Here is a 26074-nt window from a genome sequence, read left to right as displayed (position 1 = left end):
TGGTCACGGTCCTTGAGGGTTAGGATGTGAGCCAGGCGAGAGTGTCAGCATATGAGCAGCTGTGACAGCCGGAGTGTGGTCTGTGACAGGGAAGACATTCTGCTTTGGCCCTCGGACAAGAAAACATTCCCACCACATCCCTAAGAAACCGCAGGAGAGGAAAAGTGAAGATATTGCTAAACCATTGTCATTAGAAAGCAGAGGCTATCATTTTCTGGATTCCACAGTCAGCGTGGGGTCCTATTTTCTACTGTTTCTGTTAGTGGGTTGGTAGTGAGTGTTAAGTAAATGTTCTTTGTGATACCCAGGCTTACACTGAGGCAGGAGCTCACAGAATCTCCCTTCCTCCCACCTCTGTTGTTAAGACCCTGTGCCAATCATGTGAAAGAAAGTGTTGGGCAGTGTAGGCTAGTTCCACTCTTTTAGGGAGGTGTCTCGGGCAGTATGGGCAGGGTTCAGAAAAGAGGCTCTGGTCAGTTGGCACAAGGCTGGATGTTGGGTGTGTCCACTGGGGTGCATGTCCAATGCCATCTGCAGAGCGGTGCAGCTTTTCTCTTGGTTTGGTTGATGGAGAATTGGAGGCCCTAGAGCCATGGCTTCCAGACCCTGCATTTATACAGTGGCCCGCTGGGGTGGAGGAAATAACGATCCAGATTTCTATTGGGATTTTTCTTTTATCACGTCCTCAAAAAATTTCTATTGCATAAGTTTTATAATGGATATAATATGTCAAGAGAACTGTACATGTATCCAATTTATAAATAAATGCTCATTTTTTCGTAAGTATGAACAAACATGTTTCCCCCCAAAAAAGGTTTGGATATAGCTGCTCTAGATCTTACCGATGAGTACACCAAGAAGAAGAGGCAGGGCGTGTTTTTGAAACTCTCAAATCCCTGTTCATGCCAAAACTCCAGATTCCTAAAATAGATGTGAGATCTATGTGCTCTAGTTACGGTGGTGACATGCCATTTTACATGCTTTTGGTCTTTCATGCTGGTAAACCAGGGTGAGTCATCCAAGCACAGTCTAGACCTTTGCTAAGCTCTTTGGTAGGTGCTGTGTCACTCTCACTGAAGTGTTCTGCGGTGGCCCTGAGTCCCCGATTTACATGAACGCTGGACTCTTTTTGTTGTTGTTACTGTTTCAAAAATCCTTCAAATTCTTTTTTTAAATTTATTTTATTGAAGTATAGTTGATTTACAATGTTGTTAATTTCTGCTGTACAGCAAGTTGATTCAGTTATACACATACATACATTCTTTTTCATATTCCTTTCCATTATGGTTTATCACAGGATATTGAGTATAGTTCCCAGTGCTATACAATAGGACCTTGTTGTTTATCCATCCTATATATAATAGTTTGCACCTGCTAATCCCAAACTCCCAGGCCATCTCTCCCCCACCCCACTCCCCCTTGGCAACCACAAGTCTGTTCTCTATGTCTGTGAGTCTGTTTCCGTTTTGTAGATAAGTTCATCTGTGTCATAGTTTAGATTCCACATATAAGTGATATCATATGGTATTTGTTTTTCTTTGTCTGACTTACTTCACTTAGTATATTAATCTCTAGGTCCATCCATGTTGCTGCAAATGGCCTTATTTCATTCTATTTTTATGGCTGAGTAGTATTCCATTGTATATATGTGCCACATCTTCTTTATCCATTCATCTGTCGGTGGACATTTAGGTTGTTTCCATGTCTCGGCAATTGTGCATAGTGCTGCTATGAACACAGGGGTGCATGCATCTTTTCAAATTATAGTTTTGTCCATATATATGCCCAGGAGTGAGATGGACTCTACTTTCTGAGTATACACAGGACACAACCTTAGTGGGGATCCTCTGGTGATGGGAAGAGCATTGGATAGAGACTGAGAGGGCTGGGGTTCATTCATTCACTTGATAAACAGTTACTTCTTCTCTGGTATGTGCTGGACACTGGCAGTACCTGGATCTTATTTCCTCTTTTATAAAACAAGGTGAGATGGTTTCTAAGTTTCCTCCACACTCTGACTGTCCTTTAGTAATTCTTCCCCATATTCCTGCTGTTCTTAATTACGTGCTTTTGGATCACTCATCATTACCTCCAAAAACAAAAGGTATAAACATCTTCTTTTTTTTTTTTTTTTTTTTTTTTTTGCTGTACGCGGGCCTCTCACTGTTGTGGCCTCTCCCGTCGCGGAGCACAGGCTCCGGACGCGCAGGCTCAGTGGCCATGGCTCACGGGCCCAGCCGCTCCGCGGCATGTGGGATCTTCCCGGACCGGGGCACGAACCTGTGTCCCCTGCATCGGCAGGCAGACTCCCAACCACTGCGCCACCAGGGAAGCCCTAAACGTCTTCTTTTTAAATGTGGTTAATGAAACAGTAAGCATGTGGCACAATGATCTATAAAAGCCGGGTTACATTTTTCCTTTATTTTTTGTAAGTTGCAAACTTCCAGCATAAAATTGAAAATTAATAGCAGCTAGCTTAAAAGGGAATATAAAATGAACACTTCCTCACTTAAAAGAGCCCTCACCTCCTTTAATGTCTCCTCTTAGAAGAGAAGTCCAATTTGGGAGCTTTTTAGTCCCCCCAGTCTCCACTTCAGCATAAAAAAAAATGTGAAAATGGGCAGATGGTCTGGCTGAAAGAGAAATAAATAGGGTTTTCAGGATGACCCACGTGGTAATCTGAACACAGACTGGATTTTGCCATTAAAGGAAGGAGTGTCCATACTAGAAAAAAGAGAGCAGCCCTTGTGATCTATGGCTTGTCAGTCTCTGCCTGAGCCCCTCTGCAGCTGCACCATTTGGCCCCTAAATAGAGGCTTAGCCCCACCCCCGACTCCAGGGCCAATCCTACCTTGCTCTGGGAGGGAATGGATAGGCTGAAGCCCAGCCTCTTGGCTCAGGCTGTGAGTCCTGCTCTCTCTATTGCTCTGCCCTGTCTTCTCCTGGTCCGCATGCCAGCCTTGCTCCCTTCCTGAGTCTCTGCCCTGGTGGTGCCCCTGGTACTCTACTCCTCCAGGACCTTGGAGGCCCCTCTCCCTGGGGCTAGGCCATACTCTGCTGGTGGACAGCCTGCATGGTGCTCCCTTCCTGTCTTGTGTTTCTCAGGGCCCTGTTCTGTTCCTTCTCAGAGCAGACTCTTTTCCAGCACTGGCCCCATCTTGAGTAGAGGGGTCTGATCTTAAATGCCCATCGTCTCCGGTTAAACTTCTCTCACTGCCCAGTGGTGTCATGAAATACAAAACTGTCAAATCCATCAGCAAAATCCTTTTCACTTTAACCTTTCAAATATACCCCAGAATCATTGCCACTGCAACCACTCCAGCTGCAGCCACTCTTGTCTCCCTCAAGAGATAACAGTATCTCTGCTTCTACACTGCCCACCTCCCCCGACTCCTGTTTTCCACACAGCAGCCAGGGTGATCTTTTATAAGTGGAACTTGGATCTATTTATGTTCCCCCACCCACCCTTAGACCATTTCCTACTGCTTTCCTCTTAAATCTCTGTGTTCCTACCACATTGGTCTTCTGACCTTGTTGCCACCACAGGGCCTTTGCACAGCTGATTTATCTACCTAGAAGTGCCTTTCCTCTGATCTGTGCATGACTGGCTGTTTCTTTCTTTCTTTCTTTCTTTCTTTTTTTTAACATCTTTATTGGAGTATAATTGCTTTTGGCTGTTTCTTTAAGTCTTGGCTCAAATTTCAGCTCTCTGGAAACCCTGGGTACCCAATTCTGAGTAATTCTCCAAACCTAGCCATTTGTTCTCTCTTGTGCCACCACCCTGTTTGACTTTTGTCAGAGTGTTTAGCACTATCCAGCACTTTCTAATTTACTTAGTTGTCCTCTTGTTTGTTGACTGTCTCCCTCGACTAAAATGTCAGCTCCACGACAGCAAAAACTTTGCCTGCCCCACCCCGACATTGTCCCTACCACTTAGAGATGTTCTGACACACAGTAGGAGCTAAATTAATGCTTGTCAAATTAGTGAACAAGTGAATGAATGAGTTCTAAATGCAGCCAGGACAGCCTTTGTTTATGTAAAAGAAAGCATATAAGGAGAATATTCTCCTGGGATTAGGGTTTGCCAGAAGCCAAACTTGTTCTGTTTTATTTTGTTTTTGTTTTTAATCTGAAATCAAAAGCTATAATATACAGTCATTGTAGAAAGTTTGGAAAATACAAAAACCACAAATCCAGAATTTTAAAAGCACCTGCAATCCCCTGTGTTCAAACTGTGGTATGAATGTGTATAATCCATTCTATATATTTTTAACAAATATTGGACTACACTAGAGATACTATTTTGTAATCTGCTTTTTCACTTATTAATGTAACATGAACATTTGTCTATGCATTAAATATTCCTCCACTATTTTAATTTTAACGGACATACATTATTCGATCACATAAATAGACAAAAATATCTTTCACCCCCGCCATCTCCTACCTAAATTATATATATATGAATGTGTCTTACGTAGCTACACAACTGAGTATAACCGTTTTTTAAAATCTTTGAGAATTTGAAAGGCACAACTTAGAGTGGTTGGACATTTTTCTTGCATTTCTTGCCATTTGTGTTTCTCTTTTGAGCATACAACTAGAGTGTGAGAGAGAGAGGCCCTTGGCTGGTGTGCTGGGTGAAGGATTGGGTCCTGCTGCCTCTAGTTTCTTGGTTCCCTAGCAGCAACACAAGGAGCCCATAGTTCCAGAAGAGCCTGTTTCTTTCAACAGGGAGACACAGATGCCTGTTTCTTAATACCATCTGCAGAGCTGTTGGGAAATATGGAAACAATTGGAGTTCCATTTACTGATGCAGCCCAATTCAATTTCCTTTACTCGGAGAAAAATGGTTCATCTGTAATGGCGACTTGTGCCTGGAGGGAGTGAAATAATACAGCAGACGTGATGAGAAAACAAATTCATCCTGTACAGCGACAAAGGAAGTGGATTCTTGGTTGAGAGTTCTAAACAGACGAAAGGAGCCTGTTCTAACTGGAACCAGTAAGGACAGCGTTGTCACCCATTATTCTTACAGGAAAACCTCTGGGCACTGACATCTGACAGCACTGCACTGTGAATAGATTACCTTGATATATCTAAGTTATGGAACATCAGGCAAATTTCAAGTCCTAGGTTTGACCAGGATAGAGGAAAAACTCTTTGTTTATGTGGAAGGAATAATCTGAATTATAGGTCATCTTGGTCAGAGAGAGATGGCTTAAATTCTTCTCCGAGGAAATTCCTCATGCATGTTTTTGAAGAATGCAAGATAGTTGTGAAATTCCTGGTCCCTGTCCAACATCTGTGGGAGATTGTCACCCGGTTTCATGTATGGACAGCTGTGGAAGGTTTCCCTTCATATTACCATCACCCCTATAGAGGGGTATCTATAGGTATTCAGGCCCTATCTTTATTCACAGGGTTTTAAGAGCACCATGAGCCAGTGAATAAGAGTGTCTCCTATAGTAGATAAATCAGAGAGGGAATGGACAGTTCTGCATCTGCACAGTCGATGGGTGGCTTGTTGGGTGGTGACTCCCATAAGGCTCCTTGGTGCTGTCAACGGATGGTACCTGATCCTTGGAGACTGGGGTCTCTTATTTTACACTCTCCTCTACTTGTAACCCCTTCAATTTTCCTTTTACTCAGAATTCTGTTGTGCAGTCTGTAGGTTGAGGAGGTCTTTCTGTCTTGGAGAATGGTTTGTGAGATTAATGGCTAAGTATTTGTGGTCGTTGTTGTATTGTTGGGTAGGTTAGGTTTGCTCTCTGGGCTGAGGATGAAGAAAAGGCTTCCAGGACTTTTGTGAGCATAGGTGAATTAGTCAATTAACGTTTTAAAACATTGCCTTACCACGGTTGGAAGACAGTAAAGCTTGCTCTTCATTGGTGTTTGGAAATGGAGAGACCACTGAACTTGGAATAAGGAGACAGGGTTCTAGGTGTGGTGTTTTCACTGACGAGGGCGACCTTGACCTCCTCTCTGTTTCTCTTGGATTAGCGTCCTTGTATTAGAGCTCAGCCTCACACTGCCACCCTATACTCTCAGCTGCTATTGGCCACCTCCACTTGGATGCCACACAACAGCTCACAGCTCACAGCTCACACATCAAACTTAATGGGTTTACAACTACACTCATGTTCTCATCCTTCCCCAAATCCCAGTCTCCAAACTGCTCCTGCTCTGACTTGGTTAATGACAGTACCATCCATGAAGTTACCCCAACCAGAGAGACCTGGAGGCCATCCTTGCCTTGATACCCCTCCCATGCTCCACATCCACTCGGCCACCACCGTCAAGTCCATCCCAGAAGTAACTCTGACATCTGCCCGGGCTCTTCAGGCTGCCGCTACAGCTTCATTTCAGGTCCCCTCTTCTCTTTCTGGGGACACTGCAGTATCTTCCTTATTGATCTCCCTATAACCCATCCTGAAAACTCCTGCTAGAGCAATCACCCTTATTTGAAGTAGTTTCTAGAACCTCCTCATTGACTGTGGAGCAGAGTCCAGCCCCGAAAGGTGTTCATGGCTCCTCACAATCTGGTCCACGCTCACCTCTCCAGCCTTATTTCCCTCCTTTGGTCCTGCTCAACCCTCTCATCATTCTGTGAATGCAGCTCCCCCCGCGCTGCCCCAGTACCACAGGCCCACGTGGGCTCCTCTCTGCTGGTTCCTTTACTGGGGCTGCTCTTCCAACTTCCCTCTGCTCCATCTGCTAGATCCATACTGTTAAGTGGCTCCTCCTCTATGAAATGCCCCTGGCTTAAAGACAGAACTAATAGCTTTCTTTGCTTTCATTCTTGCATTGATTCTTCTTTTTAGCTTTATTGAGATATAATTACATATAACATTGTGTAAGTTTAAGGTGTATAATGTGTTGATTTGATACAGTTATATGGTGCAAAATGATTACCACCATAGAGTTAGCTAACACTTCCATCCCATCACATAATTATCATTTCTTTCTTATGGTGAGAACATAAGATCTACTCTCTTAGCAACATATAAGTATATAATACTGCGTTATTAGCTACAGTCACCATGCTGTACATGAGACCCCCAGATGTTGTTAATCTAATAACTGGAAGTTTGTACCCTTTGACAAATATCTCCACCACCACCCCGCCCCGCCAGCCCCTGGTAACCTCCACTCTGCTGTCCGTTTCCCTGGAGACACCACTTACATTTGGTTCGTGAAACTCCTCTGTCTAACCATTAGTTTACATGTCTGGTCTAACTGGGTGCCCCTCCCTGCACAGTGCCTGGTATCTGTTCATTAACGGGTGGATGGTTGAATGGAAGGTGAGCCATTCTAGCCAACTTTTCTGTTCCTGACCCTAAGCCCTAAGATTAAATATAAGCCATACTATGGAATAAAACAGAAAAAAATTCAGAGTTCTCACCTGCTTCCACTGAGAACTCGTAAGTACAATGCGTATTTGTAATACATTAGGCTTTTTCTGTCATTTAAAAATAACTAGTGAGGTTTTTTTTATATTCTTTGCTCTAACTTTATTTTTTAAGGATTTAAACATTTCCCTATTGGAACAGAGTATGCTCATTTTAAACATTTAGGAAGAAATCTTGTAGTCAGTTTTGGGGGGCAGGAGCTAAATTCATTCTTCGGAAGATAGAGGCAGTGGCCCAGCAATACTTTTATCTTAAGTCACAAACATGTTTTTTAACTTTTGTTTCTTACCCAAAGCTGACTGCTTGGAATGATACGCTCTTTCTTGTTTGGAAATAAGATGGAGTGTCAGGAAAATATGAGGAAGTGTGAGAGGTTCTTAGGCTGTCAGCAGGCCTCTTGATATTCAGTCTCCGGCAGGTCCTTTCATGGCTTTTTCTGCTTGGCGAAGAGATTTGGAAATAGAGACTGAGATGCCCATTTCGTTGCAGCTAGAGCATCTCATGCTACTTCTAAGGCTTTCGTAGAGTTAGACTTGTCCTGCCCCTCACCCCACTGTGGGTTTCCTTTCTCTTTGATTTGTTTGATAGAATCTGGATTACCAGAAAACGAAAAGAAAAAAAAAAATCCTAAAAGACAAAGCATTAAGCAAATTCACTTGAGAAGTTACTTAATACCTTTTCTCCTAAAGCTCTAGAGAAGTTTCCAGCATTATACTCTGGGACCTAATTGGGAAGGTTATTTAAGCAAATGCCATTCTTCATCTTTAGATTTTCCGTTAAGTGTATGGAATCTATCTCTATTTGTTAAGATTCTGTGGCCATGAGAAATTATCACTAAGCTTTTGTTCTAAATTTATGAGCTAAAAGTTCCAAGAAAATCCCTACTGGATATGTTTGAAAGAAGCTCTCTGACAGTTTGAAGTGAGTGAGGTGAACAGATGTGTGTTTTTTAAAACTTGCTTTGTCTCTAGATACTCTGAGATGAATGTGTCCGAGGGTGAGAGGGCAGATGCATCAGACTCCAGTGAGGCGGCTGAGACTGGGAAGTGGGTGAGGAAGAAGAATTAGGAGGTGGAGTTGACAGGTGGGTGTTTGTCTAGATAAAGGGTGAGGGAGAAGGAAGGTTCAGTGATGCTGTGTCTTTGGGGGAAGGTATGATGTTCCTGGAAGGCACTCCTTTATTTTTGTAGGACGTGGCTCCTAATCTTTAAGCCTCTGTTTCCTTATCTGTACAATTTAGAGATAATAACCCTAGTTAATACGGTAGTCATAAGTATTAGTTGACCTATAGCAACAGGATATATATGTTTTTTTCTTTTTTAACTATGAAAAAGACAAAGGTACTCTCAAAAATAAGATCAGCATTCCTGAGAGAATGTATATGAAGGGCTTAGAGCAAAGCCTGGTGCATATCAAGCCCTCAGTAAGGGTGACCTATCATTACTCTAGAGCAAAAGTACTGAAGACGCTGATTCAGGTGCCAGAAAGAAAGCCCCCAAACAGACTTCCATATGCCAGATAAGCATTCAGTATATGATAAGGTATCCTTGCATAACTGGGATCCTTCTGTCTCCTCTTAAGATGTAGGGTAAACTGTCACCCTAAGATGGTCTTTCCCCAACGGCTCCATCTGAAGCTTCACCCCCAAAACCACTCCTGCCAAGTTATTGATGACGATAACGTCCTTTTATTCCCTTCATAGCACTCATGCTGTCTTGTCTATTGGTTGGTTTACCTGTTGCACAACTCTATCGCCCTCCAGGATGGGGCCGAGACCGTGATCAGGCTCGCACTCAGTGTGCTTAGCACACTGAAGGTGCTCAGGGAGTATCTGTTGGATGAATGAATGACTAGCCAACCAGTCTGTGAACCGGCCCACCTGGATGCAGGCTTGTCTGTCCTTATGGAGCATCTTCTAAAGCAGCCTTTCATGGACACTCTGTCAGAGAAGGAAGGAGGTGAAGAGCAGGCACACTGAGGCTTGCTCAGATCTTGGTAAATAGCACTCAGAAAGTCAGACCCTGAAGAAAAAATTCAGTTTTAAAATTTTTAGCTCAAAACATCACACACGGCTTCCCTGGTGGCGCAGTGGTTGAGAGTCCGCCTGCCGATGCAGGGGACACGGGTTCGTGCCCCGGTCCCGGAAGATCCCACATGCCGCGGAGCGGCTGGGCCCGTGAGCCATGGCCGCGGAGCCTGCGCGTCCGGAGCCTGTGCTCCGCGGCGGGAGAGGCCACAACAGTGAGAGGCCCACATATCGCAAAAAAAAAAAAAACAAAAAAAAAACATTACACAGAATGACATACAGCACAACACATTGGTATTTTAGGCTTTGAGGTTAACATTTCATACTCAATTATGGCTTCTCTAGACCTCACCAGCTTGCAAACATTTTAACTATATTTGCAACCCTTTTGAACTTAAAGCTCCTGCAGGTCTGGTAGGAAATAGAGCAAATTTCAGCAGCAGTTTTCTCTGGGCTGTCGCTTTTGAGGGACTGTTGGGATCTCCACCCATTTCCTAACTTCTGGTAGTTCTCCACTTTCCTACACTGTGCAGATAGTGCTTTTTTTAAATAATAAGAATAATAATGACAACCACCTAAGGTTTTATTTCAAAGATATTGACACTGAAAGGTTGGGGCGAAAAGTGAGGGACAGGACACAGGGAGGCAGGAAGGGAGAACAGGGCAGTGTCTGATGGAGCATTCTGTCTGTATTTTCTGCCCGTCTAGAAATCATCACCAGTGGCCCGAGCGGACGGAGAGAGGGCCCTGTGACATTCTGCCCGCCTTCCCACCTCTCTGTCTCTCTCTCTGTCTCTGACTCTCTCTCATTGTCTGTCTGGGCGCGCATAAGCTGCCTGTCTAGAGATACCACAGTTATCAGTGTAGGGGATGGTCAGGGCAACAGATGGATGAGCCCTTATGCTAGAATCCTCTACAGCCATGAAGTTCCTGTGAAGAGCATTCTCCTTCCCCACAATGATGTCGAGGAGAGCCCAGCTGTGCTGTTTAATTTCTGTTCTATTCTGTCTGCAACTGTAATTCTCCAGAGGGGTTTCTTGGCCTCTTTCCCACCACTGCATGGTGATGCCTGGCCCCGCCGAGCAGTGCTCTCATTTTACAGGCAGGAAGCACTCAGTGAATGCTTCATCTAATAAGGGGGACGCTAAAAGGAAGAGCATTTGATATGCCAAAGCACCTTATACCTTTTCAGAGTTTTCTTCGCATGAGTTATCATAATTTGAGCCTCATGACCACTTCCTTGACATGGATAGAACAGATAATGTTGCCTCACTTTACGAAGGAGGAAATTGAATTACGCAGATGATTGACTACCTGACCGAACAGCCCTGTCACTTAGTGGTGCTGGGAACTGCTTCCATTCCTCCTTATTATACACCCAAGAATATACCCATTGTATCACAAATATAGTATTAAAATGTTTTATATCATTATTATATTTTATCATATGATAAATATAATATGTGATAGTGCCCAGGACTCTTAATAATTGGTACTTAATGTCTAAGTGTATTACGAAGAACATTTAACGTATGTAATAACTTTTTATTATCTTTCTCATTGGAGTTAGTAGTTAGCTAAAATTTCAGTGAATCTCCATAACTCTTTTAACTAATGGCCAAATCCACTACACCTGTGAAATCTGTGAGTTTTCAAAACAGCGACTAAGGTACATGATATTTATTGTGCCTGCTACATATCAGGCACTCAGTTACATAAGTGCCAACATAAGTACTATTCTACAGGCAGAAAACTACAGTTCAACAAGCTTATGTAGCTTTCCCAAGGTTACAGGGCTGGTCAGGTAAACTTAACAACCTGCAATGCCGCTTCCCTACTGTTTGGGGAGAAGTAACTAGAAATGTTAGAGACAGATGGTTGATGGAAGAAAATCCAGATGATTTAAAATCCTCACTGTCTTCCCCTTGAGTAAAGGAGAGAAAAGAATGAGCATGTGTTAAAAAAAAAAAAAAACAACAACTAATTTTTCTTGAGTAACCTGTGCTGGGCACTGATCTGAGCATGCCACGTGGATTACCTATTAATCCTCACAACAGCCCTGGGAGGTAGGTCCTGCCTTTGCTATGCTCATTTTACAGGCATGGAAACTGAGGTCAGAGATAAATGGTACAGCCGGTATTAGAACCCAGAGCTTGTGCTTTAAACCTTGCTTTCTGTAACTCCTTAGTAAGTTCTGGTTCATCAACCAGGAACCAGCACTACGCAAGGCAGTTGATATACATGATCTCATTTCCTTGTCCTAACATCCACGAGAGAAGTATTGTCTCCATTTTCAAATGCACCAGGGTTCCAAGTCATCCAGTAGCTCCCAGTCACCCACAAAGCAGAGACAAGCTTGTTCGCTTGCCTCAAATCTGTGTCAGGAAGTTTGTCACAAAAGTAGACATGAAATCCAGGCTCGTGAACTGCTCTTACCATTGAACTCTCTTCCTCGGCGGTGCCTTCTGCCTGATTTATCAGTGTTTCTGACATCTCACTGTGGAAAATCGATTCCCCTCTTCACACATATCCGCTGTTTTCTTTAGCCTCTTGTCAAGCCCAGACATGCATTCCTGATTCTTCAAACAAACAGACAAATCTAAACAGGAAGGATATTCAAGGGCACCCAAATGTTGTGCTGTTGATATCAGTCTGTGAGCGCAGTGCCTCAAACGAAAACAAGCCTCCTGTGCAGTTCCTCCCAGAATCCTTTGGGTTGGCTCCGCATCTCTGCCTTCCTTTGCTTCTTCCTCTTGAAATGTAGCCACACCTTTGGGTAGAGTAGGGCAAGGTAGAGAGAAATATGGGACAATATGGGATGCTGGTCCTTCTAGGTTCCCTCTCTCTGAATAAAAGTTGAAGGTCCCCAGAAGAAAGAGGGTGAAAGAATCTACTTAAGATCTCTGAAAAGTAGCACAAAGAGTGGGAACAAGCTAAAATAAAGGGAACAATTTTACATGCACGAAATGCAAAATATTATGACTAGTAGTTAATAAAAGGAAAGAAGGAGACACTTCAAAACTATAGTGAGATTTGAAGCTTGAGAATTAACGGAGAATAACTCTCCCGGTGGAAAAGAACAGAAATAAAGTATGGTGGTGGTTTTGTTTCAGGTTTTTAGTTTGCTTTCTTGGTTTTTTTGTTGTTGTTTGTTTTTGTTTTGTTTTGTTTTTTTGGAAGGGCTGTTTGTTTAGAGTGGGCCCTCAGGTTCACATCATGTTGTCTTTATAATTTATAATGATAAGCACACAGATTCATCTGTATTCCCTCCAAACAGGCAAAGGGAGGTTTCCTCAATGTCTGAGCCCTGGTCTACTGCTATGCAAATGAGCCCGCATTCATCTTTGAAATCTTTTATCTGTGTTACTGCACAGCATTGATTCACCTGGGATGGGGATTTTCTGATTTGTTTTCCAGTATCCTAAAGATTTTCAGTAGTTCTTCAAGAACCACTGTTGGTGGCTAGTGAGGCAAGACCTAGCAAGCACTACCCCAGGGCCCCACTCTGTGCAGTCTATTTTATATATGGGGATTCTGCTCAGAATTATATCACAAGGGGAATTGCAAAGGCATGAAGATTTTGTGAATTTTTAGGGGTATTTAACTTCCAAGTGTAGGGTTTCGAAATTGACTAATGGCCGTGAGAGTAGGAACTGCCCTACTATACCTGGAACTGACAACCAGTGGGCAGGGTGAGGGAGCCCCCTGGGAGGTCTCTAGCGGTGACCTCAGCCCACAGTGCACAACTGGCTACCACCCTTCTCCCCTGTCAAGATTTATAATCTGTTCCGTAATGTACATTTTTTACATAGTTGAGGTCATACTCCTTATATAAACTGCTTTTTCCACTTATCAATACATTGCAAGCTCTCCCTCACATCATTAAACTCCTAAACATACATTTTAATGGATGTACAATATTCCATCACATGTATTTACTCATTTTCCCACTGGAAATTTAGATTTATTTTTTTCTTTTTGCTACAATAAATGATACTCTGATGAAAACCTTCGTCCAAAAATTTTTGTCAACGTCCCTCATTATTTCCTCAGGCTAAACTCCTAAAAGTGGAATTTCTGAGTCAACGAATATCACTCCTATAAAACTCAATATATTTTTCTAAACTTCTTTCCAGAAATGCTAAATCAATTTATATTCCCACAGTGAAGTATAACAATGCAGAATTTCAGCTGACTGCCCTGCATATAATGGTTTATTTTGTCAGGAGAGGGGAAAGAAAAGAATATTTTTATTAGAAAATTATCTTTTGCCCTCAGTAGCCATTTAAAGTAGAAAAATGCATGCATGAATAATTAAATAATGGGAGGATTTTTTTTTTTTCTTCTAAAAATGAGAGTGGGAAAAATATACCAGCCAAGAAATAGAACTGGAGGATAGTATGTGGGGCACAGTTGTTAATCAGTTGAAATTTTTTCAAATATAGGAATTTTTCAATACTCTGAAAACATTGAAAACATTTTGCTCCCTGAGCACTTACTCTCAAGGGATGCAAGCACATTTCATGCCTCAGAGGTACAAGTGCAGGACTTTCAAAAGTCCTGAGAGAGAGAATGTAACATTTAGATCCTGCATTGAAAACACATGTGGTTAGAAGTGGGGGCAGTAACAGCTCTCTTCCTGGGGGACTGTCTTCTTAATCAACTGATGTTAATTGGATGCTTAGGTTCAAATCATGGCTTTGCCACTTACTAACTCTATAAATTTGGTCAGGGCAGTTACTTTTTCCAGGATGTTGTTTCCTTCTCTATAAAATGAAGAAAATTTTAGCATCCCTGTGAGAACAGAGATAATGCTGTGAGGAGCTCAGCGATTTGTCCAGAGCTGTGCTGTCTAACACGGCAGCCCCTGTGGCTGCTGAGCACTGGCAGTGTGGCTGGTCTGAATGGAGACATGCTGTAAGTGTGCAAATGTACACCAACTTCAAAGACTTAGTACGAAAAAAAGTATCTAAACTTTTATTATTTTGATATTGTTATATAGTGAATGATACTATTTTGGATATCTTGGCTTCAAATAAAGAGCATTATTGGGGCTTCCCCGGTAGCACCGCGGTTAAGAATCCGCCTGCCAATGCAGGGGACACGGGTTCTAGCCCTGGTCCGGGAAGATCCCACATGCCGCCGAGCAGCTAAGCCCGTGCGCCGCAACTACTGAGCCTGCGCTCTAGAGCCCGTGAGCCACAAATACTGAAGCCTGCGTGCCACAACTACTGAAGCCCGTGCGCCTAGAGCCCGTGCTCCACAACAAGAGAAGCCACTGCAATGAGAAGCCCGCGCACCGCAACGAAGAGTAGCCCCCGCTCGCCGCAACTAGAGAAAGCCTGCACACAGCAACAAAGACCCAATACAGCCAAAAATAATAAATTAAATAAATAAATTTTAAAAAATTAAAAGAGCATTATTAAAATTAATTTTAATTTATTCTTTTACTTTTCATATGCTTTCTTCTTTAATGTGGCTTGCGTTGTATTTTTACTGGACAGCGCTGCTCTAGAACTTAATAAAGATTCAAATTATCTTTAAAAGAAATCAAGGGGGTGTTCTCCATTGCCCAGTTGTCCAGTTGTCGTTTTTATCTTTAGGGGGGACATTCAATTGTTAGGACACTGTAGGGCATTTGGCTGGGGTCCTCTGGCCTGGATGGTTTAGGACAGACTGGGGTAGGGAGATGCATATTATTTCATTGTCTGTTAGGGGAGTGAGTGGAGAGTTTAAAAATAGCAGCCCCCTCCCTCCTCCGGCCCCATGCTGATCCCTCCTGAGTTATTTCTGTTGGCTGCATTAGGAGCCTGACATTTGATTCATTCAGTGCGCCCTGCCTCGGTCCTTTAAAACAGAATGGACAGTTAGTGAAAGGTCAAAGCCACTATGGCTGGCGGTAGCTGCCCTGGGCCATGACAGGAGGAGGAGACTGAGGGAATTGAAGAACCAGTAATGGCAAAATGCTTGGTCAAGATCCAGACTCGGAGGGGTCTCCGCCTGCAGTTGGTGAACCACTGCAGCAGCAACGTGTTTGTCCGTCTGCTGAGACACAGTTCCAAGATCACAGCCAGAAACACGGGTACGTGCCCTGGCGCTGGGCTCTCCTCTGCGCCTGCGAAGAGTGCGGGCTTTCCAGCTGCCGGCTCACCGCGGGGGCCGGTGGCTGGGAGAGAAGCCTAGGCGACCCCAGTGTCAAAGGTTTGTGATAAGGATGAGAAAGAGAGGGAGGGAGAAAAGCAGAGAGGCAGGCAGGAAGGAGAGAGTGAGCAAGCGAGCGCTGAGGGAAAATGGGAGGGCTTGAAGTGGGGGTCCTGGCCCTCCTATTAAGTGAAACGGTATGAAGTCATCCTAAAGGCTAATAAATTACATGCCAGTTGTAGCCCCGTTAGGAAGGAGGCAGCAGTGGGGTGTTCAATCCAGATGGCCCAGGAATGACTGAAGATCATAGACAGGGCAGATTGGATGATCAAAACATGCTCTTCCCTCCTTTTTTTGTTCAAAGTTTAAGATCTTCAAGTGTGCTTGCCTGGATGAGGCAAAACTCCCCTTTATCTTCAAAGTAGAGCCGTCCTGAAATACAGTAGCAGTTAAAGAACTGGGATCAAACTGATGTTCTGCTAATTTCCTTTTCATTGAAAATGTATTTTGTGTGTGATTCTGTGGTCCTTGGGGGAAAATAGGAATTGAAATAGGAATTTTAAAAAATCAGAGCCTACAGCAGGAAAGGAGCTGCTGTTATATATGTATATGTGGTTTTCACCAAATGATTAAAATTTTTTAAATCCTGGGAAATGTCTGGAATTGGCCATACCACACGCACATGTGTGGAACTGACTTCTAAGTGAATTGAAATGAAATTAATTGTATTTGTATAATGACATAGATAATAGATGATGTGTTCTTATTATAAAAGATTTTTAAAGTACAATTTTATAGAATGTTTTCCTTGACCCTGGGACAGACTGGGGTAGGGAGATGCATATTATTAGCCAGTCTATGCACATTGATGTGTAGAATGGATATAGGATTATTTTTTTACATAAATAGGATTGTTCTATATGTATTATTTTACAATTCATTTTTTTCACTTTATCATATGGCTTGAAGGACTTTCCATATCGATACATACTAATCTGTATCCTTTTAAAAATTGGCTGAATAATATCATGTAGTGTGGAGATGCCATAATTTATTTAATCACCAAATTACTGTTGGAAAACTGATATTTCCTATTTATTAGCTGTAACCATGCTGCAATGAATGTGCATATACAAGTATTTCTCTATGACAGATTCTTAAAAGTTGAAGGATATACACATTTTAAATTTTGATGGAAATGGGCAAATAAATTATCCTCTGAAAGACTAACACTCAGTAACAAGGTGAGTAGGAAAATGGCTGCTTCCCCACATAAGCACTAACCCTGATGTGACCAATTTCTAAGACTGAAAAAAAAAAAAGAGATTTTATTGTTTTAATTTGCCTTTTCCTTTTTCCTAGTGAGGGTGAGCATCTTTTCAAAGGATAATTGTCCACGTGCATTTCTCCTGGGAATTATTTGTTTACTTTATGAATTTCTGTTTTCTTTTGTCCTTCCCTTATAGATTGTGGGAATTCTTTTATAATCTGCATATTAATCTTATGCCTTTTACAAGTATTAACTTCTTTCCTCATAATTTGTTCTTGGCTTTTAACTTATTTTAATGTTAACTTTGTAGCACAGGCACTTTTCATATGCACAGACAGCTTCTGCATGTGCAGATTACTTAATTTTTCTATGTTCTAAGTTTTATTATTTTATGTCAGTTTCCCTCATTCCAAGATTATAAACATGTTTTCTGTGTTTTCATCCTCATAATTAATGCATTAGCTTGAACTATGTGAAATTGCTGATACTCAACTGCTTTTGACCTACAAAAATGGTGATTTCATGTGGTTTGATCTAATATTTGTTTTTATTTGACCTGTTAACTTCTTTGGAATTTTTATGTGTGTTTGACATGAAGAAGGGATATACTTTTTCCCTCTCCCAGTTGGTTAGTGATTTTTCTCAAAGTTATTTATCATAACCTTTCATTATTTTCAAAGGTATATTTCTGAATTGCATATTTTAGTATTCCTGCTCCATTATTAACTATAGTATAGTTTTGACATCAGACAGGTCAAGTTCCCCCTCACGGATCTTTTTTTATCCAGAGTTTCTTGATTAATCATGTGCCCTTTCTCCATTTGTCATTTCTGAAAATGTGTTGAGATTTATATTGAAATTGTAGTGAATTTTAGTTTAATTAGAGGAGATCTAGATCTTCAAAATAACTGACTTCTATTCAGGAACACTGGTATATTCCTTCATTTTTTTCAGATTTTCTTTTAGGTTATTCAGCTCTGTCTTAATGTTGTCCTCACACAAGTTTGGCATATTTCTTACGGATATCCTGGATATTACGTGGCTATTCTAATTTGTGCGTTTAGCTATTTTGAATGGGATTTTCCATTATCATATTTTTTATGGTCTTTGCTTGTGTGTAGTAAATCACCTGTTTTGAATCTGAACACCTTACTGACTTCTGATTAATTCCCCTAGCTTATTCGAATCTTTGCCTTCTCTTGTAGATGATACTATCACCTGGAAATAGTGACAGTTTTGTGCCTTCCTTTCTAGTATTTACACTTCTTCTTTGTTGTCTTTATCATATTGCATTATTGAGGTCCACCAGGATGACGCTGAAGTTCAGTGAGGGTTTTGTGTCGTGTTCCTGACTTTGGTGTGATGATTGATTGTGATGACAGAGAGACCCATGAGATGGTGACAGCTGCATCAGTTAGCATGACATTAGCAGCAAGGAACTCTAACAAACACTGGTTTAAATAATAAAGTGATTTATTATCCAAGACAACACCAAGTCCAGAGTCAGGGATGATTCCAGGATTGAGAAGCCAGGTTCATTTTCTCTCTCTGCACTGCTCTTCTCAGTTGGCCAGAGCTCCCCCTCAGACCATTTGCCGTCAGCATCATAGGATGGCTGCCAGAATTCCTGGTGTCTCTTTCACATACAATGTCAAGAGAAAGTCTGTATCTGTCCAGTATGTTCTTCTTAGAAGCAAGAAACCTTTGTCAGAATTTCCCCCTCTACCACTCTCCCCCTGGCGACTCTTCCCTTCGTTTTTCATTCTCAGGGTTGGCTCACATACCCACTTCCAAACCAGAGACCGCCAAGAGAATGGAATTACCATCACTGGCTGAGACGAATCATCTGGGAGAGAAATGAATGAGTCAACCATGGAAACTGTGTGATAAGCATGTACGTAGGAGAGCCTTCCGAGAGGAGGTGAAAGATGAGGTCTTAGAGAACGAGTAGGAGCCATCTGAGTGCAGAAGGACATTCCAGGGAGAGGCAACAGTCTGTGCAAAGGCACAGAGGCATGATACAGCGTAACACATTTGGGCACCTCTAAATAGATAGGAACGGTGGAAATGTGTGGGGTAGAGGTGTGCATTTTATACTAAGCTGGAGTTTAAGTTTTATCCTGAAAGCCATGAAAAACCTTTTAAGAAGAGGATTTGTTACCGACCAGGGTTCATGGCCTTCCCTAGCAATAGAAATTGACTAGAGGCAAGACAAGAAATTCAGGCAAGGCTTTATTGGGGCCCCTGCTGCGGCAGGGGGGAGCGAGAACAAACAACAGGTTCCCTTGCTTGCTGGCTCCCTGAGGGGGGCAAGCTTGCTCCTTATATGGGGTGAGGGTAGGGGTGTGTGCAGGGGTCAGGCCAGAGGGGTGGCTTAGGTGTTTTGCCCACCCCTCTGGTGGTGGTGTGTGCAGGAGGTATTCTCAGTACCTTGCTTTTGCTCCTGACACCCTGTTTTTGCTCCAGGCTCTTCAAAAGTGGCAGTTGGGTTTTTTGGTCTCTGTATCTTTTGGGTCCAGTATTTGCCCCAACTGCACATGCACACAGTTATTTTAGTCCCATACAGCTTCTTTGTATTTTGTTGCTGGGGGAGAGGTGTGTCCAGGTGCAAGCACTGCAGCAAAGGGTCCCAGGTCCCAGCCTGACTCAGATTCATTTGACCAATTAGGCATTTAAAAACGATTGTTCTGGCAACAATTCAGAAGGAGCCAGACTGAGGTCAGGGAAACCAGTGAGGAGGCCGTGGCTGTCATGCAGTTGAGAAGTGGTAAGCATGGGGGGGATGGAGAGGCAGGGACCACTTTGAAAGTGAACATGGTGGCAGAGTTTGTAGCAGCTGCTGACGGATATGGGGTGAACAGTGAGTGAGAAGTCATGGCCAACCCTTAGATTGCTGGTGTGGATAGAAGTTGATGCCATTTACTGTACAGTAACTGGTAGAGGAGGGAAAGTCTGGGGTGGGAGATACGGACTGGATGTAGGATACGAGCCTACATCCAGGTGTGTGGTGAGTCTGCAGCTCATTGGACGGTTTTGAGGTGAGATGGGTCAGAGATTCAGTAACATGTGTCTCTCAAACTAAACTAAGTCATGTTCAAACTTCTCTGGTCAAATAAATTTGGGAAATATTGAGTTAAATAAAGCAAAACTGGTTTCTTCTCTTTGGGACCTCTCAGACATTTTAATAGGTAAACAGTAATGTTACTGAGTGTTTACTGTGAGCCAACCACTTCCCACACATTAGTTCATGTCTCCTCTGTGCACAGTATCCACATGTGGTATGGCCTGAAGTTTTCCATTTTATAGATTTCACTGAATAGAGCGATTAAGTAACTTGTCCAAGGTCACATGACAATACAAGGCCAGGATTCAGACACAGAAAGATAATTTAAGAGCTTGTATTCTTTTTAATTTCAGCTTTATTGAGGTATAATGGACAAATAAAATTGAAAGATATTTAAAGTATATATTGTGGCAATTTGATGTACATTGTGAAAAGATTCCCCCTACTTAACTGATTAGCACATTCATTACCTCACATATTTATCAGTTGGTTTTTTTTTTTTTTTTTTTTTTGGTGAGAACATTTGAGTTCTACTCTCTTGCAAATTTCAATTGTATAAAACAGTGTTATCAACTATAATGACCATGTTTTACATTAGAACATCAAATCTTATTCATCTTACAGCTGAAAGTTTGCACCCTTTCCCTGTTTCTCCCACCCCCTAGCCCATGGCGACCACTTTTCTACTTTCTGTTTCTATGAATTTGACTTTTCTTTGTTGTTGTTTATTTTAGATTCCACATATAAGTGGTACCGTGGAGCATTTGTCTTTCTCTGATTTATTTCACCTACATAATGCCCTCAAGGCCCATCCATGTTGTCACAAATGGCAGGATTTTCTTCTTTCTTATGGTTGAATAATATGCCACTGTGTACATGTACCACATCTTCTGCCTTCTTTATCCATTCATCCATTGATGGCCATTTAGGTTGTTTCCATATCTTGGCTATTGTGAATAATGCTGCAATGAACATGGGAGTGCAGGTATCTCTTCAAGATCCTATTTTCATTTCCTTTGGATATATACTCAGAAGTGGGGATTGTTAGATCATATGGTAGTTCTATTTTTAATTTGGGGGGGACCCTCCATACTGTTTTCCATAGTGGCTGCACCAACAGTACACAGGAGTTCCCTTTTCCCTACATCCTCACCAGCACATGTAATCACTTGTCTTTTTGATGATAGCCATGACTCTTTTTGAAGTATAGTTTTTGTACAATATTATATAAGTTAGGGGTATACAATATAGTGATTCACCATTTTTAAAGGTTATACTCCATTTATAGTTATTATAAAATATATCTGAAGAAAACCATTTTTTGAAAAGATATGTGCACCCCAGTGTTCATTGCAGCACTATTTACAGCAGCCAAGATATGGAAGCAACCTAAGTGTCCATTGACAGATGAATGGATAAAGAAGATGTGGTATATATACACAATGGAACATTACTCAGCTATAAAAAAGAATGAAATAATGCCATTTGCAGCAACATGGCTGGACCTAGAGATTATCATACTAAGTAAGCCAGACAGAGAAAGACAAATATGATATCGCTTGTATGTGGAATCTAAAAAAATGATACTAATGAACTTATTTACAAAACAGAAATAGACTCAGATATAGAAATCGAATTTATGGTTACCAGAGGGGAAAGGGGGTGAGAAATTAGGAGTTTAGGATTAAAATATACACACCACTATATATAAAATAGATAACCAACAAACACGTACTGTATAGTACAGGAAACTATACTCAATACCTTATAATAACCTGTAATGGAAGAGAATTTTAAAAAGAATATATATGTATATATAAATATATATATATATATGTGAATCACTTTGCTGTACATCTGAAACTAACACAACATTGTAAATCAACTATATTCCAATAAATTTTTTTTAAAAAGAAAAAGTACAATATTGGCTATATTCCTGGTGTTGTACAATATATCCTTGTTGCTTATTTTATACCTAATAGTTTATACCTTTCAATCCCCTACTTCTGTATTTCCCCTTCCTCTTCCCTCACCCAACTGGTAACCAATAGTTTTTTTCTGTGAGTTTGCTTCTTTTTTGTTATATTCGCTAGTTTGTTGTGTTTTTTAGATTCCACATATAAGTGATATTATACAGTATTTGTCTTTCTCTGTCTGACTTATTTCACTTAGCATAATGCCCTCCAAGTCCATCCATGTTGCTGCAATGGCAAAATTTCCTTCTTTATGGCTAAGTAGTATTCCACTGTATATATACACAACATCTTCTTTATCCATTCATCTGTTGGTAGACACTTAGTTTGCTTCCGTATCTTGGCAATTGTAAATAATGTTGTTGTGAACATTGGGGTGCATATATCTTTTTGAATTAGTGTTTTTGGTTTTTTTCTGATATATACCCAGGAGTGGAATTGCTGGGTCATATGGTAGTTCTATTTTTAGTTTTTTGAGGAATCTCCATATCGTTTTCCACAGTGATAGCCATAATTTTTGATGAGAGCTTGTACTCTTAACCTTAATAGTAATGTCCAAAAGGTGATAGTGTGCACAGTTTCCCAAACTAATTTCAAGGAACAATGGGCAAGGACACAAGTGACCTGCAGAGCTGTGTTGAGTAATGCTGCAGTAGCATGGTGGAGCCATGAATATGGTTGAGACTCCTCTAAGGGAGAGAGGGTACAGAGTGACAAGAGCAGAGAGCTGAAGCTACCACAAATAGAGGTGACAAGACTGTGGAAAAGACAGAGGTAGCTTAGAATCATGAGATGGAAACCAAGAGAGTGTGAAGTCACAGAGGGAGAGTGGTCAGTAGGAGGACAGAAGAGAACACACATTGTCTTTAGCAACATGGTGATCATTGGATATCTTGGTGAGAGCCATTTCAGTGGTCTGGAAGGGGCAGTTGACTTCTGCAATATGAGGACAAGGATTGACTGAATTCTCTTGAATTCTAGATATTGAAATCAAAAAAATGGTAAGACAAAGGTTTCAAAATGTTCAGCTACTCTAGAGGCATGACCAGGAGGTTGGTAGATGATGACCACAAGGAGAAGTGAGATTGATGTTCATGGCTAGGAAGAACATTAGGATTTGCTGTGAAGTGTGTGTGTGTGTGTGTGTGTGTGTGTGTGTGTGTGTGTGTGTGTGTGTGTGTGTGTGTGTGTCTAAGTTTCCATTCGTCTATACTTTCCGGAGTCACTGGGATGACTCTTATGGGTTTTAAATAGAACAAGCAGGCAGCTTCCCAAGGATATTCAGAGGCATCAGGAACATTTCTAGTGTGAGATATTTTGCAGTGTCTATGCCTGAAAGTGAAAACCCTCATCTGAAAAAGTACATGTCATTCTCAGGATCTTTTCTTTAAACCCATGAGACATGAACTTCTCTTGAAGGATTAGACTTTATCCCCAGCAAAGGGAAGATAAAGGAGTCACACAGGAGTTTAATGGCATACCATCTTACTACAGTTGGAAGTCTGCATGCTGCTAAACGTGGATAGAAAACATTTGGGGCACTGATAGCACATGCATAATACAGTGAACTTGTTATACCACAACAGCAAGTGATTTTTTTTTTTTTTTTTTTGGCTTCCAGGATACAATCACAGGAGGTATGACATATAAACACGTAATTAGGTGACCATAAAATCTATTAGGCAAACCTTTTGAGAGTGAAAGGGGCACTTTAATAATGCTGCTAGGAAACAGGCATACCATGGGACTGTACCAGGCAAATAGGGACAAGTGATCACCTTACATATAATGATACTGTGGTTTCAGCAAATGAAATTGGCCAATAACACAAGACTCTTCCTCTTTAGTTAAGAAGTGAGGGTCTTTCTGGGCCTCTCAGATCCCCTTCTCTTCAGGAAAACATGGTGGTTTGGAACAAGCTTTGGAGTCAGGCAGGCTTGGGTACAAACCCCTGCTCTGTTGTGTCCTGGCGTCATGACCTTGTGCAGGTTACTTAACGTCTCTGAGCCTCAGTTTCCTCATCTCCTCTTATGAATATCACATGATCATGTGCTTACAATATCTATCCCTGTAAAAATTTATTAAAAATTTTAGTGCTCTTGTCTTTTCCCCTCTCCCACAATGTTTCTCAACAGATACAGGAGAAATAGCTCTGCTTCTTATATGCAGGTGATTGGTGCTTTCAGGGAAAGTATATGTATAGTGTCAAGTGGGACTTTTTTTGAGAGACCTAGACTGGAAGGGATGTGGTCCATTTTTCAGGTAAAAAGTCTAAGACTCATAGAACTGAAGTGCCATGTCGGAGGGCACAGAGTTCTGTGGAACTGAATCTAGGTCCCCAGAATTCCAGGCCACTGTTCTTTCCACTCCATCATATTTCCTAGAAGTGGAGTGATGACCTCTTCCTTCTCTCCCATTTTTCCTTCACTCTTCTTGTCCCTATCCTCAATTCAAGAGTACAGCACACCTCCCAGTGGCAGGATGGCTACACCGATCAACATAAGTAGATCAATCAGAAGTTAGCCCACCTCAGCAAGGACGGTTCTGGTTAATAGGCAACAAATATGTGAACTCCATAGAGACGTGACAATTTCATGTATTCTTGAGCAGTGGTTGTCAATCCTTTGATTCAGTGTGCCCTTCAGATTCAGTAACAAAGATCTTAATGTTCTCTCTACCATCCTGAAATGAAACTCAGAGAAAACACAGTCTACTTACACATAACTTTAAAAGTCAAAATAATGCTCTAAGTGTAATGACAGGATAACTTGGAAGTAATTCATAATAAAATAGTTAAGTCTTTCCAAAGGTTTTTCTTAAGCATGATTCACCAGGAGGCAGAATGAAGGCATGGGGTGCTGGCTCCTCTGTGAATGTAATGGGGGGACATGGGCACCACTCAACTGATGCAAGAACGTGTGCTACTAGGTAGGCATCTTGGACACCTTAGCCATTTCGGACAGCAGTGATGTGATGTTCTCAACATGTAAACAGCTCTTGGCAAGATACCTTCAATTTACCCAGTGGTCGTATGCCTGAAAAATTCAAAATATGTTAAAATCACATCTAAATGCTTTAGGTTTAAATGTAAAACACAGGTAGATTCTAGATTCAAATCATTCTAAATAGATTTCTCACCAACATGGATAATATTTAATAGGACATCTAAAAGTTATGTAGGATGCAAAATAATTCTTTATTTTGTGGGACCATCCTATGCATTTTTTGATGTCTGGCATCCTTGACGCCCTCCCACTAAATGATGCTGACCCTGCGAATCATTGTGACCGCCAAAAAAGCCTCTACAGTTTTCTAAAATACCCTCCTCCCTGCCAGGTGGTGGTACCGCTTTCTTTGTGTCCCTGCTCTACAGGTTTAGGGGGCATTCCATAGTTGGGTACCAGCACAGAGTGAGACTTGGGGTGCCACAGAGGGAACCTGAATGCTGGTGACCAGTGATGCCATTTGCCAAAGCCTGGAATGAGCAGTGCACAACCTGCTTGACTGTACACAGCAGGCACACAGCCTGTCCATCACCAGTGGCCAGTCTTTTCCTTCAGCATCATTTGATTCTCGCTATTTCACTTCATGAAGTATTTCTTCAAGTTGAATAATGATAATAATGGCATAAAAATAGTTATATTTACTAAAATATAAGTTAACATTATTTCCTATGTGTCAGAAACTTTCAGCTATTATATAATTTTAATTGGGCTGCAAAATTATAGAAATTTGAAAGCTATTTCCTTTTCCTTAAGCATTGTCATATCACTTCTAAAAAACGTTTTTAGCCATTGAGCTTTGTGAATACATTTAGGAGGCTTCTCATGTACTGATGAAGTAAAATAAATTTAATGAAACAGTGTAGATTGTCTCACTAATTTAACATTTCTGGTCTCTTTGGACATTCTTGTCCAGTTCATCAGAAAAGGCATGTAGGAAACTTTAAGCATCTATCATATAAAGAAAATTAATATGGATAACCAACTATAATTTCCCTTGTACTCTGTAGTAGTGGACTTGTTAGAAAACTAATCTGTGTTGATAAAATGATATTGCTTGTCAATAGATTGTATGTACATATTGCTTAGAAATAGGCCAATGTAGCCTAATTTTCTTTGGTAAGATCGTAACATATAATTCCTATAGCTTTTTTTTGATACAGACAGCACTTATGCATCCATA

The 26074-nt window shown here is 41.4% G+C and overlaps 1 protein-coding gene across 2 annotated transcripts in view; it reads left to right on the top strand.

Moving 5' to 3' along the window:
* FRMD3 (FERM domain containing 3) overlaps nt 1–26074 on the top strand; it is a gene marked incomplete at its 5' end in the record, with an annotated part of 311556 nt that overhangs the window by 265468 nt on the left and 20014 nt on the right. The window contains one exon of one of the 2 annotated variants that reach the window (XM_082843149.1): nt 15394–15520. The exons of the other annotated variant lie outside the window; for it this stretch is intronic. Within the exon in view, the coding sequence (XP_082699275.1) occupies nt 15394–15520 (127 nt within the window). Of the gene's footprint in view, nt 1–15393; nt 15521–26074 lie in introns of those variants that run through there. 2 annotated transcript variants of the gene reach the window in all.

The sequence above is a fragment of the Leucopleurus acutus genome (genome assembly GCF_964270905.1).
Source record: "Leucopleurus acutus genome assembly, chromosome: 7".
Classification (NCBI taxonomy): Eukaryota; Metazoa; Chordata; class Mammalia; order Artiodactyla; family Delphinidae; genus Leucopleurus; species Leucopleurus acutus.
Note: the sequence above shows the minus strand (reverse complement) of the source record. Positions and strands in the feature narration are given on the sequence as shown.